This window comes from Eschrichtius robustus, chromosome 3 (assembly GCF_028021215.1).
Source record: "Eschrichtius robustus isolate mEscRob2 chromosome 3, mEscRob2.pri, whole genome shotgun sequence".
Lineage (NCBI taxonomy): Eukaryota > Metazoa > Chordata > Mammalia > Artiodactyla > Eschrichtiidae > Eschrichtius > Eschrichtius robustus.
This window is the reverse complement of record NC_090826.1, coordinates 167,117,380-167,137,317: the sequence shown is the minus strand read 5'-3', so window position 1 is coordinate 167,137,317 and position 19,938 is coordinate 167,117,380. Positions and strand designations below refer to the sequence as shown.

General features: G+C 37.7%; 1 protein-coding gene across 2 annotated transcripts in view; it reads right to left on the bottom strand.

Moving 5' to 3' along the window:
• The window catches only part of NVL (nuclear VCP like), a 107,495-nt gene that overhangs the window by 85,595 nt on the left and 1,962 nt on the right, over window positions 1-19,938 (bottom strand). For both annotated transcript variants that reach the window (XM_068541773.1, XM_068541772.1), the window contains exons 2-11: window positions 18,122-18,195; window positions 16,361-16,413; window positions 16,175-16,274; window positions 10,902-10,959; window positions 9,884-10,156; window positions 7,161-7,293; window positions 6,895-6,971; window positions 6,228-6,362; window positions 4,684-4,785; window positions 1,139-1,256 (exon numbers count right to left, since the gene is read on the bottom strand). In XM_068541773.1, coding sequence (XP_068397874.1) covers window positions 1,139-1,256; window positions 4,684-4,785; window positions 6,228-6,362; window positions 6,895-6,971; window positions 7,161-7,293; window positions 9,884-10,156; window positions 10,902-10,959; window positions 16,175-16,274; window positions 16,361-16,413; window positions 18,122-18,195 — 1,123 coding nt within the window. The remainder of the gene's footprint in view (window positions 1-1,138; window positions 1,257-4,683; window positions 4,786-6,227; window positions 6,363-6,894; window positions 6,972-7,160; window positions 7,294-9,883; window positions 10,157-10,901; window positions 10,960-16,174; window positions 16,275-16,360; window positions 16,414-18,121; window positions 18,196-19,938) is intronic.

The window sequence follows — 19,938 nt, the reverse complement described above, 5'->3', positions numbered from 1 at the left end:
AAAAAAGAATTGACGCAGATATTTAAAAAAAAGAACACAGTCCTTAAAACATGGCAAGAAAATTTTACATAAAAATAAAACAGCAGAATTAGCAATCTACAACCTAGCATCACAAGGAATGCAAAATATGTATTACTTCAAATTTTCTTATGTACATAAAACATGCTATTTCACAGTAAGATTTAGTTCCAAAAGTTCTACTCATGCTGAGTCCTTTCCTCCAAATTTATATCCAAAACCCATTAAACAAAATTGAAAAACAAATTACAGATAGGAAGTAATTGCAGTATATTTAACAAAAGATTTGTTTCCATAATATATTAAAATATAATATTCACTCAAATTTTCTTTTAAATTCAATAGAACAATGGGAAAAGGATGAGAAAAGGGATTTTGGAAATAATATGAATAGCCAAAAAAGTATGGAAAGATGATCTACATCAATGGTAATCAGGGAAATGCAAATTACAACAAAGATACCAATTTTCATCCCTCAGACTGGCAAAAATTAAAACAATTCAATGTTGTGAAGGATCTGGAGAAAGAGTGACTCTCGTACGGCGCTGCTAAAGATGTAAATGGCAAAGACTTTTTGGAAGGCAATTTGCCATTTCCTATAAAAATTTTAAATGTACACTCTTTAACCATTGCTGCGTCTTAGAAAAATACATGTATATCAAAAAGGCCCATTTAAGTATATTCCCTACAACTTGTTGTAAAGCAAAAACCAAAACAACTTGAATATCCATCAAAATGGAAATATTTAAGTACAATATGATAAATTTATCCTAAAGGATACCAAGCAGCAATTAAAAAGAGATAGATATAAATGCATTAAAATGGCAACAATCCAAGAAATATTAAGATACAAACAGCAGGTTATATAGAATAGTGTGTATGGTGCAATCAGAGTATTGTAAAAAGCAAAACAATGTTACTGCATTTATACATGTGTGTAAATGCATTAAAAATAACTGTAAGATATACTCCAAAATTAATGATGCAATCTTTTATGAAAAGAAAAAGATTTCTGTTTTTACTCTGTGTTTTATGCTACTTGAATGTTTCATATCTTCAAATCTTACACTAAAAAAAAAAAATTCATTCTCTTAAAGTGAATTCATTATTTCAAACTGACCGTCCATGCAGGTTAGGAGCTGGGCTACAATTCTTCGTTCCATATCTTTTGAAGCAACTTCTCTTTTGGGGGTAATAGCATCAATTTCATCAATAAAAAAGATACATGGTGCATTTGACTAGAAATAAGAATATCACAAAAAGACAATCATAAATGTATTCCCTATACTGCAGCATGGTTAAGTATATACATTTTTTTCAATCTTAAAGTTCTAGGATCATTCACCAAAAGAATAACCCTAAAGAAGGCAGTTCACAGTGATTTACTTCTGATTTTTATCTGACTTAGGAGAAGTGAGAGGATTAAAAGAGAACAGTAAGAGATTACATATAGGATAACACATTTATAGTCTTCTTATCAATCCATGGTATAGTCTTCTCATCAATCCATGTTCTGTGATGATAAAACTACTGAAATTCTTTTGTAAATTAGGCACATTTGCTATGTTCTGAAATTTAAAAATAGTAAGTTTATAAATTTTAAACTAGAAAAACTAAGTTCACTACAAACGTTTCATGAATGTTCCTATCAACATAAAAATATCCAAGCTTTTCCCTAGAATCTGCTATAAGAGGAATTTAAGAAGCACCAGAGGCTTTGTTTTTATTTTTTTTATTGTGGTACCATCTTAACCATTTTAAGTGTATGGTTTAGTGGCATTAAATACGTTTACGTTGTTTTCACCATCCCAAACTGAAACTACCAGAGGCTTATTCTGAAGACTACATTGAGTAGGAAAGGAGGGTAAAGTTCCAATACATCAGTGCGGACAGCGATCACCTTCAGTCTTTTTTTGAACATAAACGAGATAGAGTCCAGAGAGAGTAAGTTAAGATACAATATAAGCACAACGACCTGGAATAGTCAAATTCACAGAGGCAGAAAGTAGCACAGCACTTGCCAGGGGCTGGGGGCAGGGGAAAATGAAAGGTTAGTGATTACTGGGTACAAGGTTTCAGCTTGGGAAGATGAAAAGTTCTGGAGATGGATGGGGGTGATGGTTACATAACAATATGAGTGTGCTTAATGCCACTAAACTGTAAAAGTGTTTAAAATGGCACATTTTATGTTAAATATATTTTACCACAATAAAAAACAAACAGATTAAGAATCAGTTAAAATGAGAAATTTAAATAAAAAGATGTAGATTTACAATCTAAAGCACAGCTCATCCTTAGTTAGTTAGTTAGGAGCAACACTGATTATGCTAAGAGTCAGACTGTCAGCCTGGCTAAGATATCTAAAAAGTGTGTGAACCACTGCATTTTAAAGGGAAAGAAATTTGGCCTGCCATTAGCTGGCTCCCTTTCCAATCCTCTTCATGATAATGTTTGCACAGGAGAACCTCTGACTGCTCGACACATTACCCAGTTACAAAAGAGTAAAGTTACAGACAGCAAAGGTCTCAGAAAGCAAGGGCAAAAGTATTTGTCAATGTTCTGGAAAACTGAATGAGAAAAAAAGGAAAAAAGAATAAATGATGGTCATCAGAATTTAGCCTAAAGCAATCATATAGTTTTCAACAAAGAACCATTTGATCTGATTTTACCTTTTTGTTCTCTAATCCACACATACCTTATTGTACTGACTTGCATTAGGAAACAGGGGGTCCAGGAAAGAGGGGAGATAGACCATACACTTACTGAGCATCTGCTGTTAGGCATAGTACCAGCTCAGTACTGGTTCCGAGAGAGATATAAACACACAACTAACAACCTAATTTTGCCCTTTGTCTCTTTTATCCTCATTCATCATTGTGTTTACCATAAACATGAAAGTTATTACTTGTCTTTCATCTGTACGCCAATTAACAATCAAATCAAGCTCATTTTGGAAAACAGGTAACACCTGAAAGAATTTAGCTTTGCTCTGCACAGTACCCTTCCCACCCTTCCTCTGCACCTTTCTTGTGCATCCACAGCTTTACCAATGCCAGTCTATGTTTAGCTCACAGGAAACATCCTGACCAGGCTCACCTGCGTGAATAACTGCAGGAAGGAAAAAATCAACACATCCCTTCTGGAGTCTGACCAGAACCAGGACTTTACCTCTTCCCCATTTTAGAATAAAAGAAGCCTTCTTCGGGCTTCCCTGGTGGTGCAGTGGTTGAGAGTCTGCCTGCTGATGCAGGGGACACGGGTTCGAGCCCTGGTCTGGGAAGATCCCACATGCCACGGAGCAACTAGGCCCGTGAGCCACAACTACTGAGCCTGCGCGTCTAGAGCCTGTGCTCCGCAACAAGAGAGGCCACGATAGTGAGAGGCCCGCGCACCGCGATGAAGAGTGGCCCCCGCTTGCCACAACTGGAGAAAGCCCTTGCACAGAAACGAAAACCCAACACAGCCAAAAATAAATAAATAAATAAATAAATTAATAATAATTAAAAAAAAAAAAGAAGCCTTCTTCTCCGTTGGCTGGCTTTCCAAATAAAAGTCTCTATTCCTTGCTCCCACAACTTGTCTCTCCATTTACTGGCCTACGGCAGCAAACAATACTAGCTTGGACTAGGTAACGAATTTTGCTACATTCTTGCTATTTAAAAAAACATTTTCAAGTACTAATAAAATACACTTTCTCTTCTAATTTCACATCAGCTTTGCATTTCAGATGCATTGGCCATGTTCACCAGCCCCTATATAATTGTGGTGCAAATGATGACAACATAAAATTAAACTTTTTGCTATTTTTTAGTTTTCAACCAGTGATGACTAGTGACTGCTCAAGCGAGCATGTCATAGCTAACATTTTTGGCTTTTGCTGTGTGCTAAACACTACATTAAAGATTTTATATGAACCCTCTCATTTAATACAATCAACAACCCCATGAGATTTGAGTATTATTATTAACAGTTTACTAGTAAGGAAACTAAGGGTTAGAGTGGTTAAATCTCTTGCCCAAGATTACACAATTAGTATGTGGTGGCATAAGGATCTGAACCCATGTTTCTGACTTGAAAGTACATTTAACCATAACACTATACTGAAGATAAAACTTTAATGGGATACAAATGTCATCTTCCTCAGAAGTTCTTAAGCATCCAAATTTTAATAACATGAATTATAATCAGAATAAAATCCAATCTGTAATTTCTCTGGTAACAGAATTTTCTTTTCACAGCTTCAATTATACAAATAGAGAAGAGTTTATCCTGGCATGTCCATGGGTGCTTTTATAATGTGATAATCCTTAAATATTAAAAATGTTCACACTGCTTATAGGTTGTTCTGTCAAACCTAAGTTAAGGAAAGTAAAAGTGAAAAAAATATCACAAAGATAATCTCCTTTCAGCATATCGCTACTGGGTATGACAGCCCATAACTTCTCACCAATTACGTTATTTTCAGATTAAACAGATTATTTTATCCAACAGACTATGTTATTTAATCTACTTTAAACATTTAGCCACCATGAGTAACAAATTACCATGTTTAGAAAAGAATGGCCAGTGAACAGGTTAACAAACACCAGCCTTAGAGAAAACAGGATCTTCCTCGTAGCCTTATACGATTTGAAAACCTAAAATTAGAGCCATTAGCTGACTCACCACAGCTTGTTCAAATAGTTCTCTCAGCTTCTGTTCTGATTCTCCAGATACTCCAGATACAATCTCTGTAGCAGCTACTTTCAGAATTGGCAGGTCAAGTTCCTATGCACAAATATATAAAAGAATGACCAAATTGTCAAATTTTCACTTCCCTACTTTTTCCTCACTCAGTCCCTCTCTCAAAATTACATTTTTTAAATGACCAGTTTTCTGAGGAACCTCATCTTGTGTTGGTCCAATGAAAAACATTACTTAAAAATCTAAAATTTTATCCGAACACTTTGACTGGATACCTTCTACTTCTTTTTACTCTGTAGATATCACTATAAAACCGTTATTATCTCTTCTGAATAAAGGGTCTTGAATCTTAAGAAATATGTTTGCCCCCACTTAGAGCTGAGCCAAAACAACTTCATCTGTTATTTATCTGCTGGAAAGGAAACAGCAGGGGGTTGTGACACAGTGGTCTCCCACACACCCCACCGGCGTTTCTCCCGCCCTGAACCCACAGAAATAGCCAGTTCCTAGTCAGAGGAGGCAGGTTCTTAAAGTAAAGGAAGAGAAACTACCACTGTCCCACCAATACAAATGGCAGCCACCCTGCCTAAACCCTACTATTTATTCTTCTGGCTACCTTGAAATTTCACTTCCTCAATGATATTCTCTTTGACCCTAACTCTTATTTTGGCTTAAGACAACATACCAACAACATACCGCAGAGCATTCTGCACTTCTGTCTCCCACTCACTCACTGTAATTGTAACCATGAGCAACATTTATTTGTGTGAAAGACTGTTTAATGTCTGTCTCTCATATTTGATCGAAAAACTCCTTAAAGATAAAAACCGAGTTTGTTTTACTTATCACTATATTTCAATGTCTGGCATGCAGCAGTCACACAAAAGATTTATTCAACAAATGAATAAATGAGGCAAATCCATCAAGTTCTCCTATAAAAATAATTTGCTTTCACAGAGCACTATCTGTTAATGATTGGCATAGTATGCTATTCTTCAAACTGAAGTTACTTGGACATTTTGCATTTTACCATCCAACACAGTTTCCAAGAAATCTGATGGGACTAAAATTAAGACTGCTTTTTATTTTGCCAAGTGAGTATCTATTATCACCATTTTAGAAAAGATATTTTAACACTAAAAAGGATAAAAACATGACTCTGAATGGAAATTCTGAATATTCAGTTCTATGGAAAATACAATCTTCAGTTTTCTTATTTTACTGCTCTTTAGAACCGCTGGCTTAAAGAGAAAGAGAAGTGACTAAAATGTAAACTATGTGTTAAAAAAAGAGTTGTTTACATCTGTATTATTTTGCTTCCCACCCAACCCCTGCCATATAAATAATTGGATACATTAAAAGAAAACAGCATCTCACAAATAGCAGCATGAAAAGAGGTAAAAAAATGAAGAAAGGATCAGTCCTCCTGAGAATATGCCAAGTCTGGTTCAAGTTGACCAAAGAGAAAAAATAAAAACGAGTAACAACAAAAATAACAAAAGCAAACAAGTGTCAGCAAACCTCACCCCAGCAATTGCATGTGCAAGCAACGTCTTCCCACAGCCGGGTGGTCCATGAAGAAGAACTCCGCGCGGGGGTATGACGCCCAGGTGGTGGTATACCTCTGGGTGACGCATGTGTATGAGCATCTTGCAGACCTCCTGTTAGGGAATAAATAGGAACGATGTCCTTCATAGCCCCAAAGAGAAAGAAATCAGTGTGGAATGAAAGGACCTATTCTTTGGAGCAGCAAAGTACAGCAGACAGAGAACAGGCTTTAGGCTTACACCTGAGACTGAATCCCGGCTCTAGTACCTGTCCTGTGACTTTAGCAATACCCTCTCTGAGCTTCCATTTCCTAAGCTGTAATAATATCTACCTTGCAAATACAATGAATAGTAACTAGACTGTAACTGAAACAAACACCAAAAAATAGTAACCATTACAACTGTTAAAGTAATACTCCTTATAAAGCATGTATCTTATGTACACTATAATTAAAATGGTGAAAAAAGTTGAAGACACGTTTCTTTTATCCCTCACTACCCTGAAAGGTACAGCCAGGCTTGCCCTTCTCACCTTCCTGGCTTCCTTTTCTATACTCAGTTCCTATTATATAAAAAGAGAAAGGCTCTGTTTGAATAACTGATTGGCCATATCCATCTAAGGTAGAAATTCTGAATTTGAACTAACTTTTAATGTCGTATCATTGCCTCCAACATCTTCAAACTTCACCTTGGAGATCTGCAATTCTAGCCCCCTGGCTTTAGCTGATAAACAAAAAAGGAGGTGAAAGGATTAGTGATTCAGTAGCAAATCAGAACTATATTGAATAATCTTTAAACAATTCTAGTAAATGTCTCTGCACACAGAAGGTCCCCCATGCAAAACAGCTTGGAATCGTGATGCCTCTCTCAGAGCAAACACAGCTGCCGCCACCCACAAGACTGGCGTCTCACCTCTCTTTTGCAGGACAGCCTCTATTTCTCCATCTACTTCCTGAAGATCTTCTTTCTTCCTTTTGCCTCTTTTGCTGTTTAGCCTGCCTTTTCTTTTTTTATTACTCTCCAGAAGAGAAGAATCTTTTGAATTCTGGGGGTGGTGGGGGGGGAGAAGGAAATTTAAATGTGCCATGCTTGAAATTATAATGCCAATATTTTTTTTTAAAGATGGGCATTACTAAAAAAATCATTCCTGCCCTAGCACTTTCACCTGTTAGCTATTCCCAACCTATTTGCTTAAGGCTGATCTCTGCTGGGGATGTCCTTTTCCATAGCCTTAATGCTCAGTTTATATCCTAACATTTGAAAACCTCCTTCCCAGATTCTTCTAATTAGAATCTCTTCTTCGCACTCACAACACTGAATTTGCAACCGTAGTACAGCCTGCCACAGTCTGCCTTGTATTTGAGTGACTCACCTGTCTATGTCTCCGTCACTGAATTGTGTGCTTCTGGAGTTAAGACACTAACATTCATCTTTTATTTCTCACTGAGCGTTTTACATAGTTGGTGCTCATCTGATGTCTGATCAATCACTAAATTAAATATGATGACAGAGCTGCTCGGACAGCCATAAAACAGTATAATTCAACATAAGGATCAAGCTTTTCCCTTGACCTTGCCAATGATAATAATGTTCTTTAGAGACAAATGATTAAAGTAAATAGATTTGGAAAAGGCCCACTAATAATGCAAAAGGGAGGGGAGAGGTTTTGCCAAATCAAAGGGCATGGTGCTTGAAAATCACTTACAGCAGCATCATGCAACAGAAATATAATACCATCCACATATGTAATTTTAAATATTCTAGTAGCCACATTTAAAAAAGGAAAAAAGAAACAAGGGAAAATAATTTTTGGGGGAAAATAATAATCTATTTTATTTAACCAAATATATTCAAAACATTATTATTTCAACATATAGTCAGTATAAAAATTACTGAGATGTTTTACATTGTTTTTGTAGTAAGTTGTCAAAGTCCAATGGATACTTCATGCTTACTGCACATCTCAAGTCAGACGCTAAATTTTCATGGGAAATACTTGATTTGTATTTAGATTTTATAAAATTTACAGCTGAAAAAGTAGAAGTTGTTCTAAGTATACTTAGAAGTTTTCTAATAACTGAACTATTAGTTTTTAAATCTAAATTAAAAACTCAGCTCCTCAATTGCACTAACCGCATTTCAAAGGCTCAACAGCCACATGTAGCTAACATCTCCCACACTGGACAGCAAGCCCCAGAGCACAGCCAGCCACTCTACTGGGAGACAGATTACCTTAAACCCCCTCTCTGCCATGCATTAAAAGAATCAGGTAGGAATGATGTCCAGGGGACTTCCCTGGTGGTCCAGTGGGTAAGACTCCACGCTCCCAGTGCAGGCGGCCCGGGTTCAATCCCTGGTCGGGGAACTAGATCCCGCACGCATGCCGCAACTAAGAGTCTGCATGCCACAACTAAAGATCCCACATGCTGTAACTAAGACCCGGCGCAGCCAAAAAAAAAAAAAGAATGAAGTCCAATTGTGCTCGCTTTGTGATAATCCATCAAGCTTTACTTTTCTTTATATACGGTATATTTCAATTTAAAAAGATAAAAAAAAAGTGTCTACTTATTTTGTCCATTTTCATAGTGTATCCATTTATGTCAGATGCCTCAAGGGATTAATAAGTAATTTTTTAAGTACTTAAAAAAAAAAAAAGAAATAAAGCACGGTTAGGAAACAGAGTATCCAATGATGTGCTAGTTTACATGTCAGGGAAGGCCTTCCTGTGAAGACTACATGTGAAAAGAGATGTGAAGAAATGATGGAGTGAGCCACAGGAATCTCAGGAAAGATGTTCTAAACAGAAAGTACAAGTATGAATGCCCCAAGTGAGAGAAGGTTTGGTATATTCTTTTTTTTTTTTAAATAAATTTATTTATTTATGGCTGCGTTGGGTCTTTGTCGCCGTGCGTGGGCTTTCTCTAGCTGTGGCGAGCGAGGGCTACTCTTTGTTGTGGGCTTCTCATTGTGGTGGCTTCTCCTGTTGCACAGCACAGGCTCTAGGCAAACGGGCTTCAGTAGTTGTGGCTTGTAGGCTCTAGAGCACAAGCTCAGTAGTTGTGGTGCACGGGCTTAGCTGCTCCATGGCATGTGGGATCTTCCCGGAGCAGGGCTCGAACCCGTGTCCCCTGCATTGGCAGGCGGATTCTTAACCACTGCGCCACCAGGGAAGTCCCCTGGTTGGTATATTCTAGAAACAGCCCAGCTGTGGCTGAAGCAAAGCTGGGAGGTGAAGGAGGAGGGCAGCAGGGCAGCCAAATCATACAGGGCTTTCCTGGCAAGTACAAGATCTCTGACTGTAGAATGAATGAAGCCACTGGAGAGTTTTTAATAAAAGAATGACAATGATCAGACTTAACTTGTAAAAAAGTTATCTCTGTGTGAAGAATAAACTAGGGGAACAAGAATGGAAGCAGACTCCAGTTGGAAGGTTATTTCAATAGTTAAGGAAAGAAAGAGTAGAGGCTTGGACTAGGATGAAAATGATGACAGTAGTGGGAAGTGATCAAATTCTACATGTATCTCAAAGTTCCTAAGTCTTTTACAAAACACAAGAATCTGCCTGATATTACGTTCAATGAAAAGGGTGCAATGTACTCCAACTATGTGGGGCTAAAATTCCACTGTAAAAATACCTCTATCTCAGAGATCGGCTTCTTATCATTACTCTTCTCATCTGATAGGTCTGAGAAAGAACTGTCTTTCTTCCCAGCCGGGGTTTTGTCAATAAACCATCCTCCTTCAGAACCTCTGGCAGGGGTCTTCAAAGGGATGGGGCCTGTTTTGGAAGTTATCCGTGGTGTTGAAATGGTGGTTTCTCTTTGCTCCACCTCAGGAGTACTTGAAACAGAATCAGGATTTCCTTTCCGATATAAGGAGAGCAGGGAACTGTTCATCTGATTTGCTGACTGTAGAAACATGATTTTAGCATAAATTACTCAATAGGTCCTCATGAAAGTTTGATTACCTATATTAAGAAGCTTTCTACATTTTCCTCTCAACACCTCTTCTCAAAACAACTACAGTCAGAAAATACAGGTGTTTACAATTGGATAATTCACAAACATTTACTATTCAAAAAGATGTACCCCCTCCACTCCAAGTTAATGTACAAATTCATAATTAGCAGTTAAGTAAAACCAAATAAGAATGGTTGTTTTTAAAATATATAATAGAAGTATGAAAATGAGTTGGATAAATATCAATTCAAAACTGGATCAAATATAACAGTATCATCATGACTTTGTTAATAAATTCAAAAGCTGAATTATCAATGGAAAAAAAAAGAAAATTATAAATAATTTCACATATTATTCCCATACTTCCCTTTAATCCAAGCCTATTTATTGGCAATGCCAGCTCTTTGGCAGAAAAGGTATTCTTTTCTCCATTTTTACTATTAATTGCCCTTTCTTTTCTTGTCTGCCCATATTTCTGGCCATTCTCTTCCCTTCTTTCCACTATATAATAGGCTATACACACAAATACTGGAAGGATGGCCAATCCAAGGGTTCATCAAGGCTGTACACAGAAATATTCATTTACTGATGAAGATGTTCAAAGTCTCTTATTCTATTTTTATTGATCTTTTCTAAGAAGGATTCATAATGATTTTTTAAAAATCAAAGTTGGTCTGTTAAATATCTGACTTACCTGTGGATCTGGGTAATCTTCCATATTTGAACCATCATCAGAATAGCTTTCAGTATACCTCAGTAAAAAGAAGAAAAGAAACGTTGTAAAGGCTTTTCTCCCACATCCTAAAACAATTACTTCCCAAAACAAGAAAATATACTGAGGCAAAATACTATGGTAGTGAGAGTCCAGGCTTTGGAATTAGAGAAATCTGGATTCAAAATCCAGCTTTACCAGTTACTAGCTTCTACTTAACCTCTCTGAGCCTCAGCTTCCTTATCTATAAAATGGAGATAATAAATAATGTCTATCTCACTGGCTTAACAGAGGATTAAATGAAAGCTTGCAAAGTCCTTAGCACACAGTAAATGCTTAATAAATTGTGGTTATCTTTATTCTAGCAAAGTGACATACAAATTCCCATCAGATCCAAGGGTCTCATTTACGAACGTGAGATGCCAGTAGAAGAAATATTCCAGCAAGCCATGATAAAGCAGTTTGAGTAACAAATTCAACAGGATCAAACCATGTAACCAAATGCAACTTTTCCAAGTCCATTCATGAGAAATGAAAGTACAAAGAGTTTTTCATATAATAGGGCCAAAAACAAGTATAAATCCTAGTAACTACAAACTGAAGTTGCAATCTCAGTTCATTATAACTGACAGCTGATATCTAATAGCTTCAAGTAACTACCGGACTCTGTTACTATTTAATACAGTTTCTTTAGAAAATAAACAAGAAATGGACTTTTCCTAAGTAAAAAGATTTATATAAATTCTACGCCCACCTTTATAATTAAGACATGAATTCTTTTGTTATTCATTAAATTCGACTAGTATAATCTGGGGCATTTCTAATCAAGTTAAAAAAGGTGGATTATTCAAATACTTGGAAAAAAACTGTTTTGCCCTACAATTCATGCCCTACAAACAAAATTAATTATCAGTTAACAAAATTAATTATAAAGAGTTAAATGAAATACCATAAAGACACAAGAAAAATGTATAGGTAATTATTCTATACACTCTTGTGATAGAGGTCTTTCTAAGTATATCAGCATAAACCATAAAGAAACAGGTAGAAAGACTTGACTAGGTAAAGATGCAAAACTCCTCTAATTAAAAGATGCCATAAACAAAAATAAAAGGCAAATGGCAAACTGTGACAAGCATTTGTAATACATATAAAAAGAGGTGCTATTTTTATACAAAGAGCTCTGACAACTAATAAGGAAAATTCAAATAGCTCTCAAATAAGAGATAAAACCCATAAACAAGAAATTCACAAAGGAAACGTGAAACAATCAAAAAACTTAACCTCACTAGTTTTCAAAAAATTACAAATAAAAATAATACAATCAATTTTTTTGCCTATAAAACTGGCAAAAATCGGGACTTCCCTGGTGGCGCAGTGGATAAGACTTCACGCCCCCAATGCAGGGGGCCCAGATTTGATCCCTGGTCTGGGAAGATCCCACATGCCGTGGAGCAACTAAGCCCCTGCGCCACAACTACTGAGCCCGCATGCCACAACTGCTGAAGCCCGTGCGCCCAGAGCCCATGCTCCACAATAAGAGAAGCCACCACGATGAGAAGCACGCGCACCACGACGAAGAGTAGGCCCTGCTCGCTGCAACTAGAGAAAGCGCACACACAGCAACGAAGACCCAATGCAGCCAAAAAATAAATAAATAAATTTATTTAAAAAAAATTTAAATATGTAAAAAGAATACTATATTAGAACCAAGTAGGGTTTATCCCAAGAATGCAAGACTGGCTTAACACTCAAAAATCAATGTAATACACCAAATTAATAAGGGGAGAAAGCCAATAATAAAATCTTTCAATACCTGCATAAAAAGCATTAGACAAATGTTATACCCATTCACGATAAAAACTCTCAACAAACTAGGAATATTAGGAAACTTTCTCAATCTGATAAAGGGCACCTATTAAAAAAACCTACAGCTAACATCATACTTACAGACTATCTAAAGTTAAAAACTGACCATACCAAATGTTGGTAATATGTGGAACTAGTGGAAGTCTCACATACTGCTGATATAAAGGTAAAATGGCACAAACACTTCAGAAAACAGTCTGGCAGTTTCTTAGAAAGTTAAATATGCAGTTACCAGGTGACTCAGCTATTCCACTCTCAGGTATTTACCCAGGGAAATGAAAACACTTTCCACACAAATTCCTGGACGTAAGTTATCACAGCAGCTTTATTTGTAATAACCAAAAAGTGGAAACAACCCAACTGTCCAACAGCAGGTAGATGGATAAAAAAATAGTGGCATATACATACATACAGAGCAATAAAAAGCAATGAAATATTGATACACACAACATTGATAAACCTCTAAATCATTATCCTGAAAGAATCCAAATTTTTAAAGTACATACTCTATGATTTCATTTATATAAAATTCTAGAAAATGTAAACATATAGCGACAGAAAGCAAATCAACGGCTGTCTCGGAACAGGGATGCAAGGAGAAACAAATTGCAAGTGGGCAAAAAAAACCTGTGAGGTTGGATATGTTCAGTAACTTGCTTATGGTGATGGTTTAATGAGTATATACATATGTCAAAACCCAACAAATTGTACACTTTAAAAATGTACAGCTTAGGACTTCCCTGGTGGTGCAGTGGTTAAGAATCCGCCTGCCAATGCAGGGGACACGGGTTCGAGGCCTGGTCTGGGAAGATCCCACATGCCTCAGAGCAACTAAGCCCGTGCACCACAACTACTGAGCCTGCGCTCTAGAGCCCGTGAGCCACAACTACTGAAGCCCGTGGGCCTAGAGCCTGTGCTCCACAACAACAGAAGCCACTGCAATGAGAAGCCCGCGCACCGCAACGAAGAGTAGCCCCTGCTCGCCTCAGCTAGAGAAAGCCTGCGCACAGCAACTAAGACCCAGTGCAGCCAAAAATAAATAAATCAATTAATTAAAAAGAAAAGAGTAAAGGAACTTAAAAAAAAAAGTACAGCTTACTGTATGTCAATTTTACTGCAATACAGTCAAAAAAAACTCAACAATATTACTTCTTAAACACAAAATTAATTGGCACCTTTTTATGTACGTGGCATTGTATCAGGGCAGAGAAAAACAGAGCTGATGAGACAGTTCTGTTAGTAACGCAAACACGTAAACAAATACTCTCAATATCATATGATAGAAGCGCTACACTAAATATCTATAACTAGGAGTTAAGGAAATGCTGAGAAAGGAGGAGTCCAAAAAGGCGTGAAAAGGCAATAACATAGCCTTTTGAAAGCTGACTCTTGCAGAAACTAACACACCATTGTAAAGCAATTATACTCCAATAAAGATGTTATAACCGCCCCCCCCCCAAAAAAAAAAAAGAAAGCTAACTCTTGAAGGCTGAATGAAAGTTCATAAAGGGGTAATGAACACTCCAGCTACAGAAAACCACCCACACGGCCAGAGCTTCCCATCAAGCCTCTTAGACAGCCTCAACCACCAGAGGGCAGACAGCAGAAGCAAGAAAAACTACAATCCTGCAGCCTGTGGAACAAAAACCACATCTACAGAAATATAGACAAGATGAAAAGGCAGAGGGCTATATACCAGATGAAGGAACAAGATAAAACCCCAGAAAAACAACTAAATGAAGTGGAGATAGGAAACCTTCCAGAAAAAGAATTCAGAATAATGATAGTGAAGACGATCCAGGACCTTGGAATAAGAATGGAGGCAAAGATCGAGAAGATGCAAGAAATGTTTAACAAAGACCTAGAAGAATTAAAGAACAAACAAACGGAGATGAACAATACAATAACTGAAATGAAAACTACACTAGAAGGAATCAATAGCAGAATACCTGAGGCAGAAGAACGGATAAGTGACCTGGAAGACAGAATGGTGGAATTCACTGCTGCGGAACAGACTAAAGAAAAAAGAATGAAAAGAAACGAAGACAGCTTAAGAGACCTCTGGGACAACATTAAACGCAACAACATTCGCATTATAGGGGTCCCAGAAGGTGAAGAGAGAGAGAAAGGAGCCAAGAAAATATTTGAAGAGATTATAGTCAAAAACTTCCCTAACATGGGAAAGGAAATAGCCACCCAAGTCCAGGAAGCGCAGAGAGTCCTAGGCAGGATAAACCCAAGGAGAAACATGCCAAGACACATAGTAACCAAATTGACAAAAATGAAAGACAAAGAAAAATTATTGAAAGCAGCAAGGGAAAAACGACAAATAACATACAAGGGAACTCCCATAAGGTTAACAGCTGATTTCTCAGCAGAAACTCTACAAGCCAGAAGGGAGTGGCATGATATACTTAAAGTGATGAAAGGGAAGAACCTACAACCAAGATTACTCTACCCGGCAAGGATCTCATTTAGATTTGATGGAGAAATCCAAAGCTTTACAGACAAGCAAAAGCTAAGAGAATTCAGCACCACCAAACCAGCTCTACAACAAATGCTAAAGGAACTTCTCTAAGTGGGAAACACAAGAGAAGAAAAGGACCTACAAAAACAAACCCAAAACAATTAAGAAAATGGTCATAGGAACATACATATCGATAATTACCTTAAACGTGAATGGATTCAATGCTCCAACCAAAAGACACAGGCTTGCTGAATGGATACAAAAACAAGACCCATATATATGCTGTCTACAAGAGACCCACTTCAGACCTAGGGACACATACAGACTGAAAGTGAGGGGATGGAAAAAGATATTCCATACAAATGGAAATCAAAAGAAAGCTGGAGTAGCTATCCTCATATCAGATAAAATAGACTTTAAAATAAAGAATGTTACAAGAGACAAGGAAGGACACTACATAATGATCAAGGGATCAATCCAAGAAGAAGATATAACAATTATAAATATATATGCACCCAACATAGGAGCACCTCAATACATAAGGCAACTGCTAACAGCTATAAAAGAGGAAATCGACAGTAACACAATCATAGTGGGGGACTTTAACACCTCACTTACACCAATGGACAGATCATCCAAAATGAAAATAAGTAAGGAAACAGAAGCTTTAAATGACAAAAAAAAAAAAAAAAAAAATGAAAGAAAAAAGAAAACCACCCACACAAAGGCACAAAGAAAGCAGCTGACCTCTCTGGGGAACACTGAGTATTCAGTAGTCTGAGGTAAAAGTCTGGAGAGGTGAGGTAAGCATTATGCCGGGCCTCACTGGCAATGAAGAGCCACTGAAGTTTTACAAGTAGGAAGGTAACGTGATCAGGTTCATGTTTTAGGAAAAAACCCTCCGTTCTATAATCCTTACTCATTATCCTCTTCACCGTGTCTTGCTCTTTTAGCCAGATGTTCATCTTCTAATTCCGGTAGATCCTTAAGTTCCTTCTCACTACTAATTATGCTAAATACTGAAACGAAAAGAAAAATGCCATGAGCTAAAACAATTCTTTCTATGACTTTATTAATAATGCAGCTCTAACACTAAAAGACTCACCTTTTTCTACCTGAATCCTAAAAGCATTTCTTTTTCTTCGACCATAGTCTATACTGAAAAACATAACCAGAAGTTTAGTACAGTGGTCTCCGCCAATATTTTCCCATTAAGCTCAATCTAAATTGAGAACATAAATTTGCATAAATATATGTCCCTGTATTCACACTGACCATAAACCTATTTTCAAACAACTTCTGAGTTTATATTTTTACAATTGTAATTTTTCCTGATTAGAAGTAGGGTTAGAGCAGCAGCAACATTGCCAGCTTGTACTGAAGAAGACAGAGAAGGGATGAAATGAAGGAAGGCCATTGGACTTCTTGGATTCCACAGGGCAGGCCAAAAGAGGAATGCAGCTGCGAACACATTTATCCTTCAAAAAAAGGAAAGAATGACTACAAAGGAGGCTCCGAAGGTGGCAGGGCTGCCACTGATACCATGCACCCAGGGGACACAGGTCCAGGGAGAGGCACTGTCTCCCACTCGGTTCCAAATGGCAGGGCAGTCATCCCAGTGAGCCCACAGGACAGAGCACTGAGTCAAAGAGGATTATTCTTAAAGTCTAGTGGAATTTCCCCTGCTAGGTTTCGGACTTCCTTGAGACCATGACCCCTTTCTTCTTCCCAATTTCCCCGCTCTGGAATGAGAATGTCTAGCGTATGCCTGTCCCATCATCATATTTTGGGAACAGATAACTTGTTGTCTGACTTCACAAGTTCACAGCTGGAGAGGAATTTCGCCTCAGGAGGAATCATACTTCCAGTCACACTCATACCTGAGTTAGATGATATTCAGATGAGACTGTGGATTTAGAGTTGATGTTGAAATTGGTTAAGACTTCCAGGGCCGCTGGGATGGAAGGAGTATATTTGCAAACAATAAAGACATGAATTTGGGGGGCAAGAGGGCAGAGTGTTATGGGCTGAACTGTGTCCCTCCAAAATTCATATGTTTAAGTCCTAACCCCCAGTACTGCAGGATGTGACTGCATTTGGAGACATGGCCTTTTAAGAGGTAAATAAGGTAAAATGAAGTCATATGGGTGGGCCCTAATGCAACATGACCGATGTCTTTATAAGAATAAGAGATTAGGATACAGACACACACAGAGGAAAGACCATGTAAAGACACAGGGAGAAGACAGCCTTCTGTAAGCCAGGGAGAGAGCTCAAAAGAAACCAACCCTGACAATGCCTAGATCATGGACTTGGAGCCTCCACAACATTAGGGAATAAAATTTCTGTTGTTCAAGCCACCTACTCTGTGATACTTTCTTATAGCAGCCTTAGCAAACTAATATACAGACTAAGGAAGTCAAGAAAATAGAAACAGTGAGTTACACAAAGCAGAGACAATTAGAGAGGCAACACAGCAGAAGAAGTGGGATTAGAGGCACAAAAGGAGGATTTAATCTTCAGTGGAAAGACTACTCGAGCGACACATTTTTAGATAGTCAGGAGACTGAGGGAGATCATGCCTAATGGTTTTAATTTTTTAATGAAGCAGGAAAAGCAGTAATACTCCTGACCAGAGAGTCGGGTGCTAAAACATAAGAAGCAGCCATTTTCCTTAGCAACAAGGACGGCTCCTTACATATCACAAGTGCTTGATAAATGTTTGTATAGGTAAACAGAATTCTAAAGGTATGGACTGGTGAACTAATACCAGCGGCTATTAATATCAGTTGGAAATTTAGACAGGATGTAAACTTTAAAAATGGTAGGAAAGAAAAGCAAGAATCTGGAGACTACATTTCTTTACCTGTACATTCTTTGTAAATCGGATGCTAAGACTCCAGTGTCCACGTATTTGCCACATCTGTCACTGGTGAGGTACTAAAACAGAAAATGTGATAAATACAAGACAATAGTTCAAACTCAGTGATTTTAATCGACAAGTAAGCGACTGAGCTACTCAAACATGTCATACGTTAAACTCTCCATTAATAAAGTATACTGGAAATATAAATAAAAATCACCAAATATTTATCAAATCTGAATCAAAGAATTTAATTAACATTATTAATCACTATGACAACACAACAACAATAACTAGGATAGCTATAAGGCAGTAAGTAGGTGAGGGCTTCTTATACCCTAGGTTCCCAAATAAACCAGAACAAAGCACTGAACTTGTGAGAGCACCGAGGGATATTTTAAATTTGAGGGAACACAGTAATATTTGGTATCTGTCCAACAGTGCAGGAACTACAGTTGCCCCTTGAACAGCACGGGTTTGAACTGCACCAGTCCACTTACAGCAGATTTTTTTCAATAAATACGTATTACAGTACTGGGTGACCCAGGGCTGGTTGAATATGCCAACGCAGAACCACACATGTAGGGCCAACTGTACAGTTATACACAGATTTTCAACTGAGTAGGGGTGGGGGTGGGGGGGAGGTGGTCAGCACCACACCCCCGGATTGTTCCAGGGTCCACTGTACCAGCCTGAGACAATTCACAGCTGCAATATTAAATCACCTTTTGATGATGTCGTATCTTTGCAAAACTGGCTTTTTAAGCATTTGCTGTAATAAAAATCAAGGTGGCCACGCTCCGCAACAAGAGAAGCCACCGCAATGAGAAGCCCGCGCACCGCAACAAACAGTGGCCCCCGCTCGCCGCAACTAGAGAAAGCCCGCGCGCAGCAACAAAGACCCAAAGCGGCCAAAAGTAAATTAATTAATTAATTAATTAATTAATTTAAAAAAAGAAAAGAAAAAATCAAGGTGGAACACAAAATGAGAGGAGCAGTGTCAATCTGATCGCAAGGTATGAGAAGTTGTGCTGTGCCCAATGGACTCACAAATCCCACTAGTAAATAACTGTGGTTATTTTAAGAATGAAATACAAATGCGTTAACTTTCCTTGCACTTTTTGTATTATTTGTTCAAAAAGCTAATAAGTTATTTGGACTAAATAGTTATTAAGTTGCTTGAACCTAACTACTTAATAAACAAACCCATTAGGTATTACTTTGGGCCTAGGAACATCGTGAAAAAAATTACTAAGAAACTAAGGGCCTGGTAAACCTGTTCTAGGGGCCTTTTACACATTATCTCTTTTAGTACTCACAATGGTATGAGGTAGATGTCAATCTCCCCCCATTTTATGAGGCTTTAAAAGGTTAGTTACTTGCTGGTGCACATAAGTTACACGGCAAGATTTCAAACCTGGAATGTCTAACCATCAACTCCCAAGTTTCACTACTTGCTAGTTATCCAGTCTAGGTTCCCCATTTCATACAGCAATTTCTTCTCAAGGATCCCTAACACATAAGAACAGTCTCTGCATAAATGCCTCCAATGACAAGAGACTAGGTATCCAAAGCTGGACCGTTCTAGTTAATCTTCCCCTTCTCTGAACTCCTATAACATGCTGTCATTTACCACAGTTAATCTTGAATTATACATATACATGTATATCTCATACCCACTGCAAATCAAAACGCAACAGAACTAAAACCACTTTAATCTGCTAAGTCTTAGAGTCATTTGTTATACAGCAATAGATAACTAATATGCTAGTTAAAAGGAGGCAAGTGTACTACTTGTGGGAAGATGTCTAAAATATACT